General features: G+C 45.2%; 1 protein-coding gene across 1 annotated transcript in view; it reads left to right on the top strand.

The window, feature by feature from the left end:
* Positions 1-17,141, top strand: part of TESMIN (testis expressed metallothionein like protein) — a 40,185-nt gene extending 23,044 nt beyond the window's left edge. The window contains exons 7-10 of the mRNA XM_043452370.1: positions 9,863-9,965; positions 12,524-12,661; positions 14,429-14,604; positions 16,350-17,141. Coding sequence (XP_043308305.1) covers positions 9,863-9,965; positions 12,524-12,661; positions 14,429-14,604; positions 16,350-16,542 — 610 coding nt within the window. The 3' untranslated portion in view covers positions 16,543-17,141. The remainder of the gene's footprint in view (positions 1-9,862; positions 9,966-12,523; positions 12,662-14,428; positions 14,605-16,349) is intronic.
* Positions 17,142-25,953: the final 8,812 nt, after the last annotated feature.

The raw sequence follows: 25,953 nt of genomic DNA, 5'->3' as shown, positions 1-25,953 counted from the left end.
AGGAACAAGGCATGCCCTGAAACACCACTGCCCACTCTCGTTCATCAACCTGCAGGCCACTGGATTTTCTCCCACTGAAGACTGGAACCCTTATGTCTGTCCCAACCGACCCACCAGGCGGAGGAGCCTGAGACCAGAGAGGGCGATGCTTTGCCAACTCTCATCTTGCGGCTGCCATTACAGCTGTTACCAGTGGGGCAGATCAGTCTGAGCTTCCTAGGAGGAAAAGCAATTCTGCTTAGAGGGGAGCCCACAGAGGTAACAGAAAGGGAGTGGAATTTGGGTTGGGAGCCAAGGTGTATATCCTGGCCCTAGACATGGGTTTTTGACCCTGTCTGACCCTCATTCTAACCCTGAGAGAGAGCATGTGTGCACAATTGTAAGTCTCATGGTGAGGAGGTCTTTCTTACTTCCAGTGTCCAGTGCAAGGTTGATGTCTGCTGGGCACTTAATACACATGGCAGAAAATGAGTAGTGACTTTTGTTGAACAGAAGTTTTCAATTTAATATAGTCAAAATTATCAACTGTCTTTATTGTTACTGCCTTTGTGTGCCTTGGCCATATCCCAAGGTTAAATAGATGTGCCATTAGACTATTTATAAAGGTTTAAAGGTTTGCTTTTTGTCATTGAGGCCTTAATGAACCTGGAATTGATTTTTGTAAATGGCATTAGGTAGGAATTAATTTTTTATCATATGCACAGTTAATTTTCTAGCACCATTTATTGCAAAACCCAAATATGGTCACCCATAATCTGCAATGCATTCCCTGTCAGCTGTCAGAGTTTGAAGTACACATGTGGGTCTGGTTCTGGGTTCTTAATCCTGCTCATTTCATGGGTCCCACTTCTTAGTTGTAATGATTTGTCTGTGAATTTCCTTCATCTTTGTATTTAGCCGATCATCTTGTCTGCAAAGTGTCTTTGATGATGTCTCTCCCATCCTTTCCTTTTCCTTGCCTTATGGTCATAGCTAGGATGTCTACTACTGTGATAGGGAATGCTGGTGCTGGGCACTGCCTTGCTCCTGATTTTCACAGAAACACTTCTAAAATTCCCTTACCTAAATTTTATTCCCTAAATAAGATATTTGCTGTAGGTTTTTGAGAAATGCACTATAGTATATAGAGGATATGCTTAGACGCTGTAACAAAGACTCTCAATGACAACCAAGGCTCTTGTGGTGGCTGATGGGTATTAGAGTCTCCGCCTCCTTCAGCAGTTGTTCTGCCATCCTCAAGTGAGTGATTCTATTTTGTGGCTAAGAGGGCTGCCCCAGCTGCCACCCTCACATTCGCATTCCAGCCACTGGGGAAGAGAAAAGAGCAGGGTAAAGGTACACTCCTTACCTTCTAAGGCATAAGCAGTAATTGCCACAGCCACTTCCACCCAACTTCCCTTGGCCAGAACCTTGTCATGTGGTCAGACCATGTAATGTAGGAAGCTGGGAAGTGAAGCAGAGTCAACCACATTCTCAACTAGAGTTGTGGCAAGGGGCAGAGTGAGGGGCGTGTGGGGTGTTTTCTGCTGTATGCCCACCTCGGACTCAGGAAGTGTCCTTCTATGTATACCTGGTTTCCTAAGTGGTTTTCTTTTTTAATTCTTAATATAAACAAGTGGTGAATTTTATCAAAGCCTTTTTGCCTGTATTCTTTTAAATGATCAGATTGTTTTCCTCTTTTAATCTTACAGTTTGATCTATGACAAATTTTCTAATGGTCATCCACCCTCGTAGGCCAGAGATTAAACCCAATTTGATCATGACATATTGATTTTATCTTTCGTGTGCACTGCTAGATTTAGTTTTCAATATTTTGTTAGGATCTTTGTATCTTTTTCATGAGTGAGATAGATCTGTAATTTTCCTTTCTCATGTTTTCTTTCTTTGAAATTGCTATTAGTGCTGAATTGTCTAATAAAATGCATTAGCAGTCTTCCCCATTCCCACTGGACCCTCTTTTTCTCTAGCCTCTGGGAAAGTTGGGCAAGATAGGACTTATTAGTTCTTTGAAGTTTGATTAAACTTTGTGCATAAAGCTGTCTGATTTAATGTCTGGGATTTGGAGTGGGGGTAAGAGATGGAGTACTCATTCACTTTCTTTACAAGTTGTAGTCATCTCTAAGTTTGTGTTTCTTCTTGAGTCCACTGTATTTTATATTGTCTTGAAGATTATTGATTTCTTTACATTTTCAAGTCTCAGTATATCTCTGTTCATGTACTCTTTTGTTATTTTTAAAAATTGTCTATCTGTAGTTAGAGCCTTTAAATTTTCCTAATTTTAATTTCTACTACTGTTTGTTGTATCTTTTCTTCTCCTTGATCAGTCTCATGAGAGATTTGTGTGTTTTGTCAGTCATTTCAGAGCAGCAACTTTTGGTTTTATTGATTTTCTTGCTTGTATTCCTGTTTTAAAAACATTACTTCTTACTCTTTACTCTTTTCTCCCTCGTATTATAATTATTACAATGCATGCCTGCATGCCCAGTCATGTCTGACTCTGTGACCCCATGGACTAAGCTGCCAGACTCCTCTGTCCGTGGAATTTTCCAGGCAAGAATACTGGTGTGGGTTGCCATTTCCTTCTCCAGGCGATCTTGCTGACCCAGGGATCTAACCTGAGTCTCTTGTGTCTCCTGCATCAATAAGTGGCTTCTTTACAACTGTGCCACCTGGGAAGCCCATTTTCTCCCTCATACCTTTATCATTTTATTCCCTTGTTTTAATAGTTTTTTTGTGTTAAATACTTATTTGTTTACAATCTTTTTTTTTAGGAAATGCATGTAAAGCTGTAAGTTGCTCTGTGTACTGCTTTACGGCACCCTCCAAGGGTTATGTGCTGCTCTCATTGTCATTCACTCAAAATATTATGTAATTTTCATTGTAATGTTCTCTTCACTGCATGAATTATTTAGGTGTACATTTCAAAGTATCCAGATATATATGTATGCATATATGTGCATGTATCTGTGTATGTATATTTTAAGCAACATTTTTATTGTCAATTTTTATGTTGAATTGTAATTTGGTGAGATAATATGGTTTGTATGATAGCAATGCTTTGAAATTAATGAAGATTGCCTTCTGACAATGTTTGGTCAATTTTTAATATATTCTATATTAACTTTAAAATGTATATTCTCTATTTGTTAGATGCATTTACTATCCACTAGTTCAAGTTTGTTAGTTTTTTTTTTAAATCTGCTAAATGCTTATTAAATTTTGTGTGATTTATCTGTTTTTGATAAAAGTGCATTAACACGTCTCATTATGATTGTGAATTTGCTTATTTTTCCTTATAATTCCATTTTGGTTTATGTACTTTGAGTCTATAGTGAAAGGTGTACAAATTCATGATTGTTGTATCTTTTTTGTGAATTATTCCATCAACTGTTAAATGTGACTCTGAATCCTAGTGCTTTTTGCCTTTATATTCTTTTTTTATATTACTGCTACTACACCGTATTTTCTTTGGTTAGTAGTAGCAAGCTGTGCTCCTAACATCCTTCTATGTCCCTACTTTGTGTGGTAGAGTTTTAGGTGTGTCTTCTGTCATCTAAATATAGTTGGGTTTTTATTTTGTTTTATTTACTTATTGTATTACTATTATTCTTTTGACTATGCCACGCAGTGACCAGGGTTCAAACCCCCCAGTGACCAGGGTTTGACCAGGGTTCGAACCCTCCTGCAGTGGAAGTACAGAATCCCAGCCACTGGACTGCCAGAGAAGGCCTGTAGTTGGGTTTTTAAAAAGCAAGTCTAATAATCCATGTTTCAATAGACTTTAAAATCTATTTGCATTCTTTGTCTCATTATTGACATATGTGGACTTATTTGTATCACAAATAAGTAAAATTTATTTAAGTTCTTTTCTTTCCCCAAATGGCAGCATTTCATATGTGCAATCTGCAACTTGCTTTTTTTAAATCATGGTAAAATATGCAAAACATAAAATTTACTATTTTAAAATACACAATTCAGTGGCATTAATTGTACTCATGATGTTGTGCAACCATCACCATTACCTGTTTCTGGAACCCTTTTGTCATCTCAGATAGAAAGTCTGTACCCATTAAACAGGATTCTGTTACCCCCAACCCCTGGCAAACCTCTGTTCTACCTTCTGTCTCTTAGTTTTCCTGTTCTAGGCACCTCATATAGGTGGATTCATACAGTATTGTGCTTTTGTGTCTGGCTTTTTTCACTAACATGATATTTCCAGGGTTCATCCATGTTGTAGCATGTATTAGTACTTTATTCTTTTCCAGGTTGATTAATATCCCACTGTATCATAGACCACATTTGTTTATCCACTGATTGTTTGTCCATCATCTGTTGATAGACACTTGGGCTGTTTCTACCTTTGACTATTGTGCATAATGCAGCCATGAACGTGGGTGTGCAAGTGTCTGTCTGAGTTCTTGCTTTCATTTCTTTTGGGTATATACCTAGAAGTGGAATTGCTGAATTATATGGTAATTTTTTATTTAACTTTTTGAGGAAACACATTATTGGTTTTCACAGTGACTATACCATTTTGTATTCCCACCAGAAATACAGAATACCACTTTTGTGTTTTCTGATTACTGTTTTTTCCTTGCTTCCTTTTGCCTGATAATATGTTTTAAAAAACTATTGCCAAAGTGGAGGAAGTTGAAGGCTAGGAGACTATCACAACAGCATAGACAAAAATGATGATGACCTGAACTAGGGCAGAGATCAGGATGAGGAAAAACCCACAGATTTAAGAGACATTTCAAACTGTATATAAAAATACATATACATTTTTCACTCTTATTTATCCATTCCACAAATATTTTTGATTCCTATGATTTCAGGGATAAAGAAAACAGAAATTAACAAGATAAGTTATGGTCCCTGCCCTCTCAACACTCACAGTCTGGCTGGGGAGACAGACGTGAATAGAGCAGTCACATACGCAGAGGTCATGGTGGATGTGTGGCAAAGCAGCAGCAATGGGCAGAGGGTCGTGGGGGGATGACCACGTACGACACCCGGGAAGGTTTTCCTGAGGAAGGAAGGGGTTTTGGATGAGGAGGAGTTAATCAGGAGTTAGTGAGGCAGAGGTGGATTCAAAGCGGGTCAATAAGAGCATTCTAGGCAGAAGAAATAGCAGGTACAAAGGCCATGTGGCAAGAGAGAGAGGGCACAGGGTTCTGGGGACAGAAAGGAGCCCAGTGCCATTTGCATAGTATTGTTCTTTATACCAAAATTTACAAAATAATCTGAATGTTCAGTTTAAGGGGAATTATTAATCACTCTATAGTGATGTTACTATAGAGTGGGATACAGTGTAGTCATTACAGTGGCATGAATCTATTTACATGTAATATTAACTCTCATATTGATAAGTAATAAAAGCAAGCTGTCATATTGATTACTGACTTTGATACATAGTAGAATCACATTAAAACTGTATAGAATATGTCTTGTTTTTATTTATGTATTATATGTAACCAAGCAGCATGTAGTTATTGATAACATGCATAGTTTTGCAATATTCCCTGGTGGCTCAGAGGGTAAAGCGTCTGTCCGCAGTGCAGGAGACCTGGGTTCAATCCCTGGGTCAGGAAGATCCCCTGGAGAAGGAAATGGCAACCCACTCCAGTACCCTTGCCTGGAAAATCCCATGGACGGAGGAGCCTGGTAGGCCACAGCCCATGGGGTTGCAAAGAGTCGGACACAACTGGGTGACTTTGCTTGCTTGCTTGCTTGCATAGTTTTACAGAAAAACTCTGAAATATATTCACCAAATGGCCATCTCTAGGGAGCAGGATTCTGAATTATTTTAATTTTTTCTTTTTATTTATATTCTAAAAAACTACAACAAATGTTATTTTCTTGTATCAAGAATACAATTAGCAAAGACATTTCTGAGCCAGAATCAGAAGACTTGGTAACCTCTTGGATATGAGAAAAGAGAGAAAGGTAGTCATCAGACAAGACTCAGGGTCATGTCACTGGGTGGGTGATGACACCACAAATGCAGCGAGACTACAGCGAGAGCGGGGTGAAGACTGAAGGTGAGGGTCAGGAGTTAAGGTGTAGACACCCTAGGTTGAAGGTGGAAACGTCTGATAGACAGTAGGGAAATTGTTCTGGAGGCTAATAGTGTCACACACTGCTGTGAGGTAAATGCAGTGCAGAGGTCCTTGCATTTTCTGGTTAAGGAGGCTGTTGACCACCTTTGAGAGTTAGAGGGAGGCAGGAAGATGGTCCAAGAGCCGTAGGTTAAAGAATGAATGGGGATGAGGAAGGATGAGCAGCAAGTGAGGAAACCCTTTCCTGATGTTTGGGAAAGAAGACAATGAGATTTTGGTGACACAGATCTACAAATATTCTACATAAAGTTTTTTAAAAAGAAGGTGAAAGTCACTCAGTCGTGTCCGACTCTTTGCAGGCCTATTCTCCAGGCCAGTAGTGGGTAGCTGTTCTCTTTTCCAGGGGATCTTCCCAAGCCAGGGATGGAACCCAGGTCTCCCGCATTGCAGGTGGATTCTTTACCAGCTGAGTCACAGGGAAGCCCAAGTATACTGGAGTGGGTAGCCTATCCCTTCTCTAGTGGACCTTCCTGTACCAGGAATCGAACTGGGGTCTCCTGCATAGCGGGTGGATTCTTTACCAACTGAGCTACCAGGGAAGCCCAAAGTTTTAAAAAGTAGCCAGTAAATAAAATCACCCAGCAAAGTGTGTAGAGCAGTAAAAGAAGTGTTCCTAGCTTGGATCTCAGTGACTAGACATAGCTTGACTAGGTATAAAATTCTAGATTGTCAGTTTTTCCTCTCCACGCTATAAAAATATTGTTCTACTGTTTTCCATTATTTCTAACACAGTCAGTGGTCAGTCTAGGTAATGTCTTTTCTCTCTGGTGTTTTTACAATTTTCTTTTCATCTTTGATTTTTCCTTTTATTTGCTTTTTTGAGGTTCATTAGTTTTCTGAAATCTGAGGACCCACAACTGGGAAACACAGGTATCCTCACTCCAAGAATAGCTCTCTTCTGTTTCTCTTTTCTGTCCTGTAATGCTTATCAGATACACATGACCCCCTAACTAAGGACCATTTCTATTCATCTCTCCCATGTTTCTAACTTGTCATTTTATGCTGAATCTGGATCTAACTCTTTATCTTTCAGTTTATCCTTTCTGACTTTTAATTATTGCTTTTATCCAGGTCATATGTACATAGTTTAAAGAGCCAAATGGGGAATTCCCTGACTGTCCAGTGATCAAGACGCTGCATTGGCACTGCTGAGGGCCTGGGTTTGAGCCCTGGTCAGGGAAGATCCTGAAAGCTGTGTGGCTCAGTCAAAAAAAAAAAAAAAAAAAGTCTAATAATTATACAAGGTTTATGACAAAAAATGTAGTTCCTGATAATTTTTCCTTATTTTCCGATCTCCAGACGCTTTCAGCCCTTAACCAAATCTTTTAGTATTTGCCTCCATAAATCTAAATAACTTGCCTGTATTGCTGCTTCTTGACTTTTCAGTTTTGGCATGATCTCTTGTTTTTGTGCCATGAAAGATGTGGATTTAGTTGTTTCCTCTTCGTACTCACACCTAACCCCCTCCCAACATGCACGTGGCCTGTTCCCAGAAATCAGATGTACTTTGTTAGATCAGTAGTGTTTTTATGACTATGAAAACATGTCTGAGGCTTGATTAACGTTCTTCCTCAACTTCTTTCTCTTCTCCCTCCCGTTAACACTTAGCTTTTAAATGCACCTAACACTAACTTAACCCTTCACTCTCCTCTGCTTGCGTAAGTGCTTTCTCAACATGTGCGAGCACACAGGTATGCGGTGACCTGGTCTGGAGGAAGCCTTTCCTGCGGCCGTCAAGGTCCTGTTCCTGAGGGGCTGGTTCCAGCCCTAGGTACAGTTCTCCTTGTGGACCCTCCTTCCAGCATCGGTCCCAGGGCTTCCTTTGCTTCTTCCACATATCTGACCCCCTGGCTCCTGGATAGCATTATCTTCCTCATTCTTGATTCACTGCATTGTTTTCAGGCAGCATGTCCTCCAGCAGCTTCTCAACCAAGAGTGCTGGGAGAGAGTCTTTTCAGACTGTGCTTGTCTGAAAGTGTCATGTCTCTCCTCACACTAAGATGATCACTTTGGATGGGTGGTAGGATTTTCAACTTCAACTAATTAAGTTTTCCTTTAGGATTTGGAAGGCTTTGCTGCATTTTCTTCTAGTTTCTGGTGTTGTTATGAAATTTTTTCTCACCCTTTGTATGAAACCTGTATTATTCTTTCCAGAACCTTCTGGGATCTTCTTTTTGGTCCCTGTGCTCTGAAATCTCCATGAAGTAGATTTGTGGGAAGGTTGCCTTTCAAGGACTCACACTTTATAAGGGGTCTTTTGATCCAACTCCCACCTTCTGTAGCTCAGACGCTGTCTCCTGCAGGAGTGGCCAATTTGAACCCAAGCTCCAGGTCACTAGGGACCAGCAGAGGGCCCAGGACAACACTTGGCAGCTACAAAATTCACCCCTCTGGACTCATAGTTTCTTTTCACATCCGACAATCTCCTTTACTCTCTTCTTTGTTTGGCATGAATTTTGACACATTATTTAAAATATTAAAATAATAAATGTTAAAATAATTGTACTTAGGAATTCTATAACAGGAAGGTTTCTGCAAGCATCTAGTCCACCACATAGCCAGACGCAGAGGCCCTCCTGCCTTCATGCAGCACTTTGTCGGAGGAAGCACACCAGGGCTTCAGGCCTTCCCTCAGCAACTCTGTGAGACCAGGCAGTCAAGTGGCAGAATCCCCATGTCCTGGCTCTAGACGCTGACATAAATAACTTGGATCAGGTAACATGGGAAACTAGTAGCAGAGCTGATATTAAATCTGCATACGAAGCTCTTTTCCATGAACTGCGCTCAGGAAGAGAACACTATGGGTCCTCTCTAGTCACAAGCTGAAGCCGTGGGGTGGCTGATAAGCCTCCCAAAGCCTCTCAGGGGTGCAGATTACAGGTAGGTTGTTAGGAGTCTTTGACCAGACACTGAATTCTTACATGATTTGAGGAAAGTGTCTTGTCCCTCTTCATACTGAAAAACCTCAGGCCTATAAATGCCTCGGTCGTGCGGCACGAGAGGAAGCTCCTCCAGGAGCATGTGAAGCAGTTCATGGTCATCAACACTGAGAGTTCTTCAAGGATGACACAGCAGAGAAGGTGCTGGCCACTGCCCTTGAGCCACAGGGTACTGCCTGTCTGACTCCAGGGCCTCAGGGTGGGAGGTAGATGCTCAGACAGGTCTACTCAGCCTGCTATTTTGTGGATTCTGAGCACGTGGAAGACCTGGTTATCACGTGTGGCAGCACTCACGTGTGTCTCCGCCCCAGTCGTGTCTCCCGCCTCCACACGCTGACGTGGAGTGAGAGTATGACAGAGCCTGGGGCCGCCTCTAGGTCCCTTAGGCTTTTCTCACAGGCAGGTCGGCTGAGAAGTAAACTGGATTCTGTGGTGTTGGCTGGGTTGGGATGGTTGATGGGAAAATGGCTCTGTGCTCACCAGCTTACAGCTGTCCTGGAACAAGGGTGGTGGGCATTAGGGGAAGGAGGTAATGGATGCCCATGGACATTGACTGGGAAATTATTTATTCTGCCAACTGCCGTGTTATGAAACCAATGATTTTCCCTAGTCTGTCTCTCTTCTGTGTTGGTCACTGGAGAACGTCATCCCAGTGGATCTATTTACACAGAAAGAGAAGAATCAGGTAACTAAAGGTCGTGTTTGACCCAGCGTGCCGGCCAGCCCTCTCTCTGTAGGTATATGCACGCTTGTCTTCATCTCCTCACTGGGTGGCTTTGACACGCTGTGTTGTTTTATCCACAGGTACTGTGATTGCTTTGCTAGCGGGGACTTTTGCAACAACTGCAATTGTAATAATTGTTGCAACAATTTACGTCATGAAATCGAACGGTTTAAGGCCATTAAGGTAAAAATTTCCTTTAAATACACTCATGTTGACACATATATGTGGAATCTAGAAAAATGGTACAGATGAACCTATTTGCAGAACCAGAATAGAGATGCAGATGTAGGGAATGGACATGTGGACATGGGCGGTTCGGGAAGGGGAGGGCGGGACAAACAGAGATTAGGATCGACGTATATACACTGCCATGCGTAGAACACATGGCTAGTGGGGACTTTCCGTACAGCACAAGGAGCTCAGCTTTGTGTTCTGTGATGGCCTAGAAGGGTGGGGTGGGGAGAGGGAGCGGGAGGGAGGCCCGGGAGGGAGGGGACATGTTATGCACACAGCTGAGTCACTGTGTCGTGCAGCAGAAACTAACACAACGTTGTAAAGCACTTAGACTCCAATTTTAAAAAATGCATTTAAAAGTTCCAGGAATATTCACAAAACAATCTCTACAGGTTTCTAATTTCAATATTGGGGAAACCCAAAAGTGTTGAAGAGTATACACTAAATAGGACTCTATTCATGAAGGTGGGGCCCTGGCCATGACCAGAAGCTGCTGCGAGAGTGGCAGCCAGAGGAAGACCTTTATTCTCCACTGGTATCAGGAGGCTTAGAGGGGCAGCAGGGTCCCAGAAGTTTCCGGTTTAAGGACATACAGATATCCATTTTGTCTTAATTTGGGGTTTAGAAATTTAGATTGTGTTCTGTAGCAGATAAACCTAAGTTCAAAGGGTATAATCTGAAAAGGTATAGATGGTTCACTGTGTGAAGAAACCTTGATGAAAGCTCTCAGCCGTTGTTAGTTTTGGCTGATTTTTATTCTTCTTGGCTTTCGGGCGAAGGGAGAATCTAGAGGTGAACAGCACCTTGGAGAGCCCCTCAGGCCACCTGCTAAAGACTAAATGCAGAAGCAAGGTTAACCGCCCCCCCCGCCCCCCCCCCCCGCCCGGTGATGAAGGACCACCGGGAAGGGAGCACAGCCCCCCACCCAGGCTGCGTCTTGGCGCCCCTCACTCACCAGAGACCTGGCCTCAGGCTCTCATTCTGTGCCATGGTCCGTCTGGTTTTTTCTAAAATAATTTAATTTGCCTCGATTTATAGATAAACCAATTGAAAATCAGTTTTGACACAGGCAGATCCACAGGACAGAAAAAAATAGTGATTCATCTGAAGTTCAACGTTGTTGTATTTTTTTTAAAGAAAATACACTATCTGCAATGAAAAGTATTAAAAGTTCTGGTAAAGAAAACTATCTTCAATTAAAAGTATAAAAAGTTTTATTTAAAAATTATGGAAAGCTGCTAGCAATGTAAATTGGTGCAAGCACTTTGGAAAATTGTTTGGTAATAGTTACTAAAGCTAAACCTCTGTGTGTGCTGTGGCCTGGCAGTTTCATTCCTGAAAATACAACCCCTAGAAATGCGTGTACATGTCCACCAGGGACTTGTACAAAAATGTTCACAGCAGCTGTGTTCTTAATAGCCCCAAACTGGAAGCAAGCCGTGTGCCTCTCTGTGGTAGGCTGGATAGGCCTGCAGTATATAGTATAATTCTTCTCCACACATCATGGAAAAGAAAGACCTCCAGATCCGTGCCGCAGCCTGGAGAGCCTCATAGACACTGCACTGATGGAAGAAGTCAGATGAACAAGAGCACATGCAGAGTGGTTCCACTCAGCTGAAGTTCCAGAACAGCAAAATTAAAGCAGCCTAAGTCAGAAGACAGGTTCCCACTGGGGGTGTGTTGATGGGGAGGAGACATGAGGGACCTCGGATGGGGAGCTGGACTATCCTCTGAGCTGGCCTGGGTGGGGGTCACACAGGGGTCACAAATGCCCAAATTCAACATATTCCACCATCCCTTCTGCTTCACTAAAAACTAGAACACACACCAAAGCATCCTCACTGCAAAGGCCCTTCTGCAGAGCCAGGCTCTGGTGTCAGAAGGGTCTCCCTGCTCATGGTGAGGGGAGAGGAAGCATGAGGCTGCTGCTGTGATGTCCATATTGCCCCAACTCAGCTTAATAAAGAGCAGAGTGTCATCTTGTTAGAGAGGTGGTTGAGACCTGGGGCTGGCTGTGAACTCGGAGACCAGATGCCATCCCTGGGCCACAATCTTCTGACCCCTCGGCGCCTCAGCTTCTTCACCCATCAGGCCCCAGGAGGAGGGGCGGTGTTTGCCCCACAGGGTTGTGTGAGGGTTCAGTGAGAGAGCGCACACATTGCACAGAAGATCCCTGGAACACGGTGCATGTTAATAAATGCCATCTGGTAGCAGAGTGCCGTGATCCCAGCTATTAACATCTCCCGAAGCAATGCACACAGGAGCCGGGAAGGAGCTGTGTTCACGTGGACACCATGATTTTCTTTGCATCTTTACCATCCACTATTCCACCTTTAAGTATTCAAGTGAGTGAAAATGGAACAGAACAGGGGTAGAGGCCCGCTGCTCGTTATGGCCACTTCTAAAGTAACAGTTAGACCCAGTTATGGCAAGCCAGATACCTGGCACTAAGCATTGTTTTAAGTAGTAAAATATATCTTGATGGAGTTTTGCATTTTCTGTCTTAGGCATGTCTTGATAGAAATCCAGAAGCTTTCCAACCAAAAATTGGGAAAGGAAAACTGGGTGATGTGAAACCTCGACATAACAAAGGATGTAATTGCAAGAGGTCGGGCTGCCTTAAGAACTACTGTGAGTGCTATGAGGTCAGTCAACAATTGCCAAGCATTATTTTTAAAAGCCAGGTAAATGGGCTAAGTAACTTTGTGGTTAAAAATTTAATTAAGAATTTAACTTTCTTCCTTCCAGGGCTTCTAAAGAACACTCATCAATCTACCTTAATGTCTCAAATATAAATTTCACTTTATGAAGCAAGGGCTCCTTTGGGAGCATGTTGTCCCCACTGAGCTCACCCCAAGTGTCCTGGGAGGGTGCCCAGTGCCACAGCCTTGCCTGCTCTACGGCTGCTGATCTGATGCTGGAGCCACCCTCGGGGGCCAGCAGTCTGTTGGCTCCCAGAGGTGGGCTTCTGCCCTGCTGAGCAGAGCAGAGATGCTCTGGGAGGGGCAGTGAGGGCAGCCTTGTCCCCAGACGAGCCTTCCCCTGGGTGCTTTGAGGGGGCAACTTCTGAGTGGACAGAGACCAGAATGCACAGTTGCCTTTGCTGCTGGAGAGATGCTGACCAGTTCTCAGACAGAGCTTTGTTTTCTCCCTCAAAAGATTTAAAGGCAGTAGAGGGACTGGTTTTCTCCTTTAGGTTCACCCCTCACTCACCTCCGTTTTCTGTCTCTCTCTGTCTTTCTTTGTGTTGAAGGGAAAGGAAGAAAGAGGGAGGAAGGGAACCCTCAGGCCCTGTCAATGAAGCAGCCAAGAAGCCCCTCCTGCAAAGACTCTCTGATTTGCTTGAGGTCTCTTGGGGATGTTCCTGTGAACTTTATTTTTAGAAGATTGTCATAGAAGGTCAGGCTTCAGTAAAGTCTTCCTGATTCTGGAGATCCAGCAGACCTAGCAATCCCCTAGCTCACATTTTGAAAATGAGGCAAAAATACTGCAGAGCTGGAGATGCAGGGAGGCAGTGGCTTCACCCCAGGGGGACTGCTCTCAGACATCCTCACGGGGTCTCTGCTCTTCGTGTCCTTGCTGCCGCACCGAAGCAGTGTGCCAGCCTGCTTTCCTCAGCCGGGCAGAGGGCCTGCAGCGCCTGATATTACAGCAGACTAGAAATTCCGAAAAACCTCCTGCTCAAAACTCCCAGAGGTGCAAAAGAAAGCACACTCCTTTAGACGCAGGTCTGAGTTTCCCTGAGGGAAACCCCCAGGGCCTGAAACCATGAAGGGGCCAGAAACGAGCCAGGCTTCCCACTGCCCCAGGTCCGGCTGGCTCAAGGGGTTGGCCCCTGACCCTGAGTGTCACACGACCATATGACAAGAAGCAATGTCCCCCCATAAGGAAGAAAGAAGGCCCTCCCCCTAGAATGCCCACCACAGGCCTGGCCTCGGGTGGGTTTCATGTTTTACCCATGAGCACGTTCTCTGCAACCACAGGGCCAGCACCACACTCTCAGTGCTGAAGGAGAAGGGTGGCTGGGCTCCTGGAGTTCTAGAATCGGCCAGGGCAGGCTTCCTGCAGAACAAGGGTCAGGTAGAGTCTTCACTGTGTGGCCCCTGGGCAAGGGAGAGACCCGGCTGTCTGCTCAGGGCTCATGCCCACACCCACCCACCTGCCTTCAAGAGCCCCTCCCTCCCTCACCCCTGGTGGCGGCAACGGGGATGGAAATGTGCCTTTCTCTTCACATCACCATCACTCACCCATCTTCACTGCTCCCCTCTCCCTTTTTTTCTGGGTATGAATGTTGCAACTACTACTTGTGTGCACACACAAATGTAAACATTATTTAAGATCCAAATAGTTTTTGTCAGTTTTTGATGAATTGTAGGGCAAGCTGATTTTATTAAAGCATTTTATGTTACCAGGCCAAAATTATGTGTTCTTCTATTTGCAAATGCATTGGTTGCAAAAATTATGAAGAAAGCCCAGAACGAAAAACACTAATGAACATGCCAAACTACATGGAAATTGGAGGATTTGAAGGCGGCCATCATTTGTCACCAACGAAATTTTCAGGACCGCCAAAATTCAGAAAAGATAGGTAGGTACTCTGAACTCAGCCTCCTAATAAGGGAATTCAAGGTTAACTTGAGAAGAGAGTTGGGACTTCCTGGTGAAACAGGGCTTAGGACTAAGCGCTTCCACTGCAGGAGGCATGGGTTCGGTCCCTGGTCGGGAAAACTAAGATCCTGAAAGCCTCACCTCACGGTCAAGAAAAAATTTAAGAGGAGAGTTAAAATAGTTTCCACACTGGAAGGAAAGCAATTTTGTCTGCGGGAGGGCAGGAGATGAGGGACAGGGAAGGGAGGCTGCAGCTTCTCTGTCTTGCCCAGCCCTTGATCCCACACTGTGTTACCCCAGAGGTGCCCCTGCTGCCGAAACCCCTTGGTCCTATTTGTCCTCTTAGCTCAACCTTTCAGTCCTCACTGTCTGAGTCACCCCTGTTTTGTACGAGAGCAGAGGGCCTCCAGGACCAGGTGGCAAAGGCCTGATCTCTAGACAGCAAACGCCTGAACCGCTCTTCACACGGGAAGGGACTGCGGAGAAGTGCTCTGTGTGTGCTGTACGCCTCACTGAAGGGCTTATGGAGTCCACTTTAGGGGGATGTCTTCCCATGTGATTCTTTTGAGGCCATTTTTTATATTTTGTAGTAATTACAAAAAATATTTGTAATTATTATAATCCTAGGAAGTCTCAAAAGTTTACTGATAATTTTATTAGATATTGGACTAGATTCATCCATTTTAAAAAATTTCCTTGAGTTTGATGGGATGGTCATGTCATGATAAACTACCAGATGTCATTAATTAATTGATAACATGTAGAAAAGACAAATCCATGCTTTGTTGGCTAGAGATATCAGAAACACTCATCACTGTGACCTGCAGAGGTCTTTATTGGTAAAAATTTACTGAAACATGGCTGCATCTCCTGTGAAAATACACGTGGAAACATTATTGCCTAACATGGTGATGCTGAGTGTCCGACAGAATGTGACAGGAACTCCATACTCGGGAGTCTGATCTCAAAATGTTAAGACTCTCAAGCTGAGGCCAGCCCTGTTCATTCATCTGCAACAAAAGTCATTGTGTATTGCCTTGACAGATTTAAACCAATCCCAGCATCTATATTTTCATAATCTATAGTTTTGCTAAATTTTTTCAGTTTGAGCATGACTTGGGCAACTATCTAGCTAAGTCACAGTTGCCCCTGGAGCCCAGTGAGGAAGTGACGGGTCCTGTATGACGTGGTTCAGCTGACTTTCAGAGCCGCTTCAGGGGTCCAGGGGGTGCTGAGAGGCGAGCTGACAGTGTGCCCCCCAGGAGGCGACTCCTCAGAGCCACCGGGCTCCTGGGGAGGAGGGCCCGGCGCCCAGAGCCCGCTGTGCTGTGGCTGCTTTCCTCAGGCAGACAGACCTGTGCAAGGAGCCCAGGCCACGGCTTGTCTCAGCTACGACTCCTGCTGCTTCAACCCCTGCCCAGCCTGCAGACTTGATGCCGCAGCCCAGGTCTCCAGGCTCCTTTGTGGATCTACGTTTGAGACAATTTAGAATCTTCAGGGAAAAGGATGTCTAGGAGCTGACAGGCTCATCTGTCCTCTGCATTCTTCTTCTAAAAGCAGTCCTTTATATGGTCACAGGGCATATCATTTCCAGTATTAAGAAAACATTAGATTTTACCAGTGGCATTCTTTAAAGTGCTATAACAAGCATGTCCCCTGGACTGTGAAAGGTATTTAAAACAGTGGAGTGACTGAATGTGGCCTTCAACTGGTTTGCTCTGACAGGCGGTCGACCTCGTGCATCTCCTGGGAGGTGGTGGAAGCCACGTGCGCCTGCTTGCTGGCCCAGGGCGAAGAAGCGGAGAAGGAGCAGTGCTCCGAGTGCCTGGCGGAGCAAATGATCCTAGAGGAGTTCGGGAGATGCTTGTCACAGATCCTCCATGTTGAGTTTAGATCCAAAGGGCTGAAGATTGAGTAAAGCACAGCATGGTGAAATACACACGCGTGTAGGTTTTGTGTCCGTATCCTGAAGGAAATCTGTAGTTTAGCAAGGTTGTTTTAAGGAGCATGAGGCTGGGTCTGCACCAATAGCTTCATCATTAAGAACAAATTTTCTGTCTGCATCAGGACACTGAGGGGCTTACTCAGAGTCTCTAAGGGATTTGGTGACTAAAATCCTGCCCCACTTTTTGAGGAAGTGCATGACCCTACTGTTGTTGTCTGGACCCAAGGAAACAGCGTGGGTTCCTGTAATCCTGAGAGAATGGTCTGCACTAACAGTGAGTAATGGAGGGTGGAAGCAGACCCTGGAGAGAAATACAAGTCCTTTCCTATTGACTTCACCCTCTCCAGGGAATTTTCCTCCTCTGGAGGCTTCTCTGCATGAAAAGCCATAATGATTTTTCCCCTAAATTGCTTAGAAATAAATTCCCCAGACAGGCTGCTAAGGTACAACGTAAAATCTGTAGAGAACTACCAAATACCTTGGAGAATTTCTGAATGTAAATATTTCCCTGGAGTCTCAGAAATTACTAGTCTCCTCTAGGGTCACCATGAAGTGCAGACAGTGGGGTTGGTTTGATCAGTAGCATTTTGAGTTGTGGGGCTGAAATTATCTAGTTTCTTATATGTTTCCATTTAAATTGTGGAAAAGCTCTATTATCCAATTAACTTCTCCATAATTACTGTTATAATATTACTATTGTTTGTAAAATATGGTTAAAATAACTAATTTGCAGAAGTCAGCAGGAAAAATAAGTTATTAAGTTGACTCTCTTTTGGTTCTATTGTAAAAGCAAAGAGGAATAAAAATTTCAAATATCTTCCATTATTGCAATTAACAACCGAACATATATTAGTTATGTTTCTGTGTTCGTTAAGAGTGTTGGCCCCTTGGAGAATGTTTAAAAAGCTCGCTTACAAACACATCACTTAAAGAAGTGGGGTCTTAGGATATGGTCACTGGGCATATCAGTAAGCAAGAAGCCAAGGAGTAAGTTGAGATTTGTAGAGCTGTGTTTGGAACAGCCTAGTTCTGATGGGGAACCAAAGGGGAAATTTGTTGTTGTTCAGTCACTTGGTTGTGTCTGACTAATTTGCAACCCTGTGGACTGCAGCACGCCAGGCCTCCCTGTCCTTCACTATCTCCCTGAGTTTGCTCAAACCCATGTCCATCGAGTCGGTGATGCCATCCAACCATCTCATCCTCTGTCGCCCCTTCTCCTCCTGCCTTCAATCTTTCCCAGCATCAGGGTCTTTTCCAGTGAGTCAGTTCTTTGCATCAGGTGGCCAAAGTATTGGAGCTTCAGCTCAACATCAGTACTTCCAATGAATATTCAGGATTAATTTCCTTTACAACTGACTGGTTTGATCTCCTTGCAGTCCAAGGGACTCTGAAGAGTCTTCTCCAGCACCACTGTTCAAAAGCATGAATTCTTTGGCACTCAGCCTTCTTTATGGGTAAACTCTCACATCCATACATGACTATTGGAAAACCATAGTTTTGACTATATGAACCTTTGTCGGCAAAGTGATATCTTTCTTTTTTTTAATACACTGCCTAGATTTGTCATAGCTTTTCTTCCAAGGAGCAAGTGTCTTATAATTTCATGGCTGTAGTCACTGTCCACAGTGATTTTGGAGCCCAAGAAAATAAAGTCTGTCACTGTTTCCATTGTTTCACCATCTATTTGCCATGAAGTGATGGGACTGGATTCCATGATCTTAGTTTTTTGAATGTTGAGTTTTTAGCCAGCTTTTTCAGTCTTCTCTTTCATCTTCATCAAGAGGCTCTTTACTTTAGTTCCTCTTTGTTTTTTGCCATTAGGGTGGTGTCATCTGCATATCTGAGGTTATTGATATTTCTCCTGGCAATCTTGATTCCAGTTTGAGCTTCATCTAGCCCTGCATTTCGCATTACACTTGTGTCTGTGATCCACTTTGAGTTAATTTTTGTGAAGAATATATGGTCTGTGTCTAGGTTCATTTTTCTTCATGTGGATGTCCAGTTGTTCTGGCACCATTTGCTGAAAAGACTATCTTTTCTTTATTGTATTGCCTTTGCTCCTTTGCCACAGATCAGCTGACTATACATAGTTTTTCTTTTTTTTTTTTCCTGTTTTGTTTGCTTGTTTGTCTTTTAGCCATAGCACACAGCTGGTGGGACCTTAGTCCCCCAACCAGGGATCAAACCCCAGGCCCTGGCAGTGAAGGCACCAAGTCCCAACCACTGGACCACCAAGGAATTCCCTGTCAGTTGACTATATTCATGTGGGTATGTTTCTGTCTCTCTATTCTGTTCCATTGATCTGTTTGTTAATTTTTCCCCAAATATCACACTGTCTTGATTGCTATAGCTTTAGTAAGTCTTAAAGTCGGGTGCTGTCAGTCCTCAAACTTTGTTCTTCTTCAATATCATGTTGGCCATTCTACGTCTTTTACCTCTTCATGTCACTTTAGAATAAGTTTTTTGACATCCACAGAATAACCTGCTGAGATTTTGATTGGGATTGTGTTGATTCTATAGATCAAGTTGAGAAGAACTGACATCTTGGAAACACTGTCTTTCTCTCCATGAACATGGAATGTCTGTTTAGCTCGCCTTTGATTTTTTAATGTTTGTTTGACTGTGTTGGGTCTTCCTTGCTGCACAGGCTTTTCTCTGACTGTGGAGAGCGCGGCTCCTCTTCAGCTGCGGCGTGTGGGCTCTCTCACTGCAGTCGCTGCTGCTCCGGGCTCCAGGGCACAGGCTCAGTGGTTGTGCCGTAGGCACGTAGTTGCTCCTACCTCTGCTTTAGTGACTCTGCTAAAGCCTTTGACTGTGTGGATCACAACAAACTGTGGAGAATTCCTCAAGAGATGGGAACACCAGGCCACTTGACCTGCCTCTTGAGAAATCTGTATGCAGTTCAGGAAGCAACAGTTAGAACTGGACATGGAACAACAGACTGGTTCCAAATTGGGAAAGGAGTACATCAAGGCTGTATATTGTCACCCTGCTTATTTAACTTATATGCAGAGTACATCATGAGAAACACTGGGCTGGATGAAGCACAAGCTAGAATCAAGGTTGCCAGGAGAAATATCAATAACCTCAGATATGCAGATGACACCACCCTCATGGCAGAAAGCAAAGAAGAACTAAAGAGTCTCTTGATGAAAGTGAAAGAGGAGGGTGAAAAAGTTGGCTTAAAGCTCAACATTCAGAAAACTAAGATCAGGGCATCTGGTCCCATCACTTCATGGGTAATAGATGGGGAAACAGTGGAAACAGTGACAGACTTTATTTTGGAGGTGAGGGGGGGCTCCAAAATCACTGCAGATGGTGACTGCAGCCATGAAATTAAGACACTTGCTCCTTGGAAGAAAAGTTATGACCAACCTAGGCAGCATATTAAAAAGCAGAGACATTACTTTGCCAACAAAAGTCCGTCCAGTCAAAGCTATGGTTTTTCAAGTAGTCATGTGTGGATGTGAGAATTGGACTATAAAGAAAGCTCAGCACCGAAGAATTGATGGTTTTGCACTGTGGTGTTGGAGAAGACTCTTGAGAGTCCCTTGGACAGCAAGGAGATCCAACCAGTCCATCCTAAAGGAAATCAGTCTTGAATATTCATTGGAAGGACTGATACTGAAGCTGAATATTTTGGCCACCTGATGCAAAGAACTGACTCATTGGAAAAGACCCTGGTGCTGGGAAATATTGAAGGCAGGAGGAGAAGGGGATGACAGAGGATGAGATGGTTGGATGGCATCACCAACTCAATGGACATGAGTTTGAGGAAACTCCTGGAGTTGGTGATGGACAGGGAGTCCTGGCATGCTGCAGTCCATGAAGTCACAAAGAATGGGACACAACTGAGCAACTGAACCAAACTGAACCACATGTGGGATCTTCCTGGGCTAGTGATAGAACCAGTGTCCCATGTATTGCAAGGAGGATTCTTAACCACTGGACCACCATGGAAGCCCCTCGTGTAGATCTTGTACATGTTTTGTTAGATTTATACCTAAGTATTTTATTTTGGGAGTGCTAAGCTAAGTGGTATTGTGTTTTTAATTTCAAATTCCACTTGTTCATTAGTGCTATATGGGAAAGAGATTAATTTCTATATATTAACCTTGTATCCTGCAACCTTGCTATAATTGTCTTTCTGTCCGAGGAGTTTGGGGACTGATTTTTAACATAGTTAATTGTGTCGTCTTTGAACAAAGGAAGTTCTATTTCTTCCATCTCAATCTGTATATTTCTGATTTCCTTGTCTTTTCACATTAGCTGGAACTTCCGGTATGGCGTTGAAAGGTGGCAGTGAGAGGGGACGTCCTTGTCTTGTTCCTCATCTTAGTGGGGACGTTTCTAGTTTCTCACTGTTAAGCATAATGTGGTAAAGAACCAGCCTGCCAGTGCAGGAGACTTAAGAGATGCAGGTTTGATTCTTGGAGGAGGTCATGGCAATCCACTCCAGTTTTCTTGCCTGAGGAGCCTGGCAGGCTACAGTCCATAGGGTTGCAAAGAGTCAGAGATGACTGAAGCGACTTAGCACGCATGCGTGTAGGATTTTTGTCAGATATTCTTTATCAAGTTGTAGATATTCTTTATCGATTCGTTGTTTACCAAAGGCTTATTAATTTTTTAATCATCTACAGCTATTGGATTTTGTCACATGTCTTTTCTGCATCTACTGATAAGATCCTGAAATTTTTCTTCTTTAGCCTATTTATGCGATGGATTGCATTAAAATTTTTCTTTTTTTGGCTATGCTGGTCCTTCATTGCTATTCTCAGGCTTTCTCTAGTTGTGGCAAGCAGGAGCCACTCTTCCTTACAGTGCTCAGGCTTCTCACTGCAGTAGCTTTTCTTGCTGCCGAGCTCTTGTGGGCTCTAGGGTGCTCAGGCCTCGGTAGTTTCGGCTCTCGGGCTCCAGAGTGCCGGCCCAGTAGTGACGCGTGGGCTCAGTTGCTCCTCAGCATGCAGGATCGTCCTGGAACAGGGACTGGACCTGTGTCCCCTGCACTGTACGACCAGGAAAATCTTACCTTAATTGACTTTTGAGTGTTGAACCAGACTTACATACGTAGGTTAAATCCCACTTCGTTGTGGTGTGTAATTTTTTATACTCAATCGGATTTGACTTGCAATGCTTTGCTGAGGATTTTGGTGTTTATGTTCATCAGGGATACTGGTCTGCAGTTTTCGTGTAGTGTTTTTGTGTGTGTGTGTCTTCTTTAGGGTAACATTGCACTCACAGGATGAATTAGAATGAGTTAGGAAGTATTCCCTCAGCTTCTGTGTCCCAGAAGGGATAGTAAAGAATTGGAATAATTTTTTCCTTAAATATTTAGTAGAATTCACCAGTGAACATACCAAGGCCCCAAAATATATTTTAGTAGCTTCTTTAAAATTTAAACATTTCATTTTAAGATAATTGTGATTTATATACAATTGTAAGAAGTAATACAGAGAGATATGTACCCTTTATCTAGTTTTCCCTAGTGGGAGCATCTTACAAAACTTTAGTACAGTATCACAGCCAGGATGGTGACATTGACACAGTCAAGATGCAGAATTCTGTCACCTCAAGGCTCCCTCCAGTCACTCTCTGTATTCACAGCCACCTCCCTCCTATTCCCATCCCCTCCCAAACCTTGGCAACCACTAGTATGTTTTCCATTTCTGTACTTTAGTCGCTTCAAGAATGTTATATAAGTGGAGTCATGCAATATGAAACTCAGAAGAATTCTCTAGACATGCACCAGGTTGTTGTGAGTCTTAATAACCTGTTCCTTTTCATTGCCCAGTAGTAGGTATGGGTGACGAGAGTATAACCCATTGGAGGATAGCTGAGCTGTTTCTAGTTTTTGGCTGTTATGAATAAACTACTATGAATATTTGTGTGTGAGTTCTTGTGTAAAGGTAGGTCTTCATTTGTCTGGGGTAAATGCTTGGGAGTGCAATGGTTGGGTTGGATGGTTGTGGCATGTTTGATTTTTAAAGACGTGATCAACTCTCTTCCCGAGCAGCTGAATCATGTTACTTTTTCAGCAGCGGTGTTAGTCGTCCACTTTCTCTGCATCCTTACCAGCAGTTGGCGCTGTCACTGTTCCTTCAGCCGTTCTAATGGGTGTTTCGTGACACTTGGTTGTGGTTTTAATGTGCAGCCCCCTAAACATTAATTATGCTGACCATCTCTTCTGGTGCTTTTTTCCATCTCTGTAAGCTGTTCAGTGAAGCGTCTTTTCATGTATTGTGCTCACTTTAATGGATTTCTTGCTGAGCTTTGAGAGTCCCTTATATGTTTTAGAAAACAGCCCTTGGTGGGATATGTGGTTTGCAAATATTTTCTCCCCATCCTTACCTTGTTTTCATGCTGTTTCTTGATGAGCACCGTGTTGTCTGTGTATCGATTCAGGGACAGTCGACCTCTTCCCTCTGCTGAGGAGGCAAGAAGGGACCAGGTCTCCACACTGTGTCATCCCTGGGCCCTGATTTCCCTGCTGACTTTGAGTCTCCTGGTGTTTGTTTTATGTATAATGTCCAGGGCTTTTCACTGTACTGACAGGGGAATGAGAGAAAATACACCTACTTTCAAAAGCGCAAGTCAGCAAACATCACATTTTAAGCTTAGATCAGAGGTGGTCAAGCTTTCTGCTTTCTAGAGCCTTCTTTGTTGTTACCACAGATAAAATAGGGTTAAATACAGACTTTAAAATGGACCGGTAGTGTATCTCTCTTTTTTGCAATGTGTTAAAAACAAAAGTTGAGTTGTATGTTAGAACGTTATGAGCTGCGATTCTTGTCATCTTTCTGAGACTTCACCACCCTACCCCGAGGCCTGCCTTAGCCCCCCAGTACCTCTCTCCCCTCCTCTCAGGCATCACCTTCTCCTCCGCTTTCTCCTCCCTCCTGGAGGAGCTCCCCAGGGAGGCAGGCTCGCCCTTCCTCAGCCTGGTCTCCCTCTCGGCCACCTCACTCCATGCCAAGTGCGGCCGAGCAGCGTGGCTCTGTGCAGATGGCGGGGAGGCCCTCTGTCCTTGGCCTTGGATTGCAGCCCTCAGCATTCATGACCGTTCCTGGCGGGACAGACAGCCTCGCGGAAAATCTCCCCACGCTCTCCTCTTCCACCTCTCAGCTGAGCCCCTGGGTGGCTCTCAGGTCTGTCTGTAAATTCTCCACTTCCTCTGGGGTCTGGTGAACTCTTCTCCTTGGAAATACTGGCCATGATTGGCAACTGATTTACCGGGCATGGCCATGGCCAGCTCCAGTCACGTTCTCTCCGGGAAGTGAAGCGTCTCCTCCACAGCCTTCCTCCGAGCAGGGCCATCGCTTGTGACCAGCAGATGGCACACAGCCGCTCCCCACCCCTCGCCTCTTGCTGCCACCGTCTCTCCCACTCCATTTACACCTAGACGGAGGAAGAGGTTTGGAGCAGGTGGGGCGGAGGGGCTGAGGTCGCAGAGCTCGTCCGGAGCCCACACGGCTGCACCTGCACCGAGGCCCGAGAGGCTCTTCTGCCCGCCGGGTGAGATGCTGCGAGCCAGGGCGTGGCCCCGGCTCACCTCTGCTCCTCTGGCAAGGGTGGTTTCCTGAGGCAGTTCCAGCGTGCTGAGGAGAGACGGCCGCAGACAGAACTCCGACCGGGGCAGCGCCACACTCGCTGGGCCTGCACACAGCCCTGCTCGGGGAGGATGACCAGGAAGGCGTCCTGGAGGAGGCCACCAGAGAGCGGGACCGTGCGGGATGTGTAGGGGTTCACCAGGCACCGATAGGGAGGCGTGCAGAGGTTCTAGGTGAGAGAGACTGGGCCAGGGGCTGCAGCTGGCAGGATCCGGGGCTCGGGCACAAGGAGGCCAGCAGAGCAGGCCGGGTGGTGCCCAGTGTGGAGGGAAGGGGGCACGGCCAGAGGCAGGGCGGGCAGCCTGCAGGCGGGTGCGGGGGCAGCGTGAATGAGGGATGTGTGGTCCCCGCCAGCCGCCGATGCCGGGCGCTTGTGAGGCGTTCAGGCTCTGCGCATCTGGTCCTCCTGAGTCAGCGCTCTGGGCAGGGGCCTGGCCCCCCAACTCTGACAAGGCTTCTGGGGATGCTGGGGCCCCCGCGAGTCTGGGGGAATTAGAGCAACACAGAAGAGGAAGCTGAGGACGGTGAGGGCGGGAGGCGGACGGCCTGGCGCCCGTGGGACCGCGGGGGGCGCTCCTGCAGCCTGAGCGGGGATGGCCCACCCGGGCGTGCGCGGGGCTCGTGCCAGGAGGAAGAGTGGCGGGGGGTGGGAGGGAGAGTTCTGAGTCACAAGGAGAGGAGGCCGGCTGCGCTCCCACCAGCGGGCCTCGGAGAACCAACCAGTGTCTACTTCGTCCTGGAAGCGGGTGGTCAGCGCCACACTTGGCCGCGTACTGCAGTCACCTGGGGAGCATGGGGACACGGTGGGCACCGGACTGACTCAGCGGTCTGCGGGGCACCTGGGCCCCAGGGGTGAGAGGCGCTGCTGGGGCGGAGATCGCGGGAAGACCACCCCGCTTCCTCCTCAGGTCTGCTCGGGCTCCTGAGAAAGAGCCCACGAGCCGTCACTGAACGACTGTCTGGCTTCTCGTCTCACCTGTTTCCTTTCTAGGTCTTCAGTAGGAAGACCAAGGTTTCTACCCTTAGTCCCCATGTGCTGTCCTTAACTCAGCATTAACCCAGCACATCCCTGATCCAAAGGAAAGTTAGTCTTTCTGACAGTTACCTCCTAACCCAGCCACATGTTTAATGCTCTGTGTTAATCCCCACCTCACCGTGGCCCCCGCGCTGCTGTTCCTCACCACGCTTCACCTTCACGAGCCCCTCACATCCACCTTCACTTCACTCCTCATCCCTCAAGTTCAGGGTTGCTTTAGGCCGTTTCCCCCCATCTCCCCGTATCAGCTCCATGAGGCCAGGGTTCCGTCTGCCTGTGGTTCTGTCTCAGAAACAAACTTAGCTTCATAGTTACCTTTGACTCAGCTTCACATTAAGACAACTTTGTTCCCCAAACATGAGTGACAAGAATAGGTGTCTCACGAGTGCTCGGGGCTGGTGCCCTGGGAGGACCCCTGGGAGGACCCCGAGGGACGGGACGGGGAGGGAGGGGGGAGGGGGTTCAGGATGGGGAGCACGTGTACACCCATGGCTGATCCATGTCAGTGTACGGCAAAAACCACCACAATACTGTAAAGTAACTAGCCTCCAACTAATAAAAATAAATGAAAAAAAAAAAAAGAATAGGTGTCTCAGAGATACTCTAGATGGTGGAATTTGAGGGTAAAGGTTTTATCTAATACCCGTGATTATAAACAACCATCACCCTTTAAAAACACACTGGTGGCCGTGGTGACAAGACAGACACCTGGAAGAAAATGATAATCACAAGCCATTGCTG

The sequence above is a fragment of the Cervus canadensis genome, chromosome 29, assembly GCF_019320065.1.
Source record: "Cervus canadensis isolate Bull #8, Minnesota chromosome 29, ASM1932006v1, whole genome shotgun sequence".
NCBI classification, from domain to species: Eukaryota; Metazoa; Chordata; class Mammalia; order Artiodactyla; family Cervidae; genus Cervus; species Cervus canadensis.
This window is presented reverse-complemented; position numbering and strand designations above follow the sequence as displayed.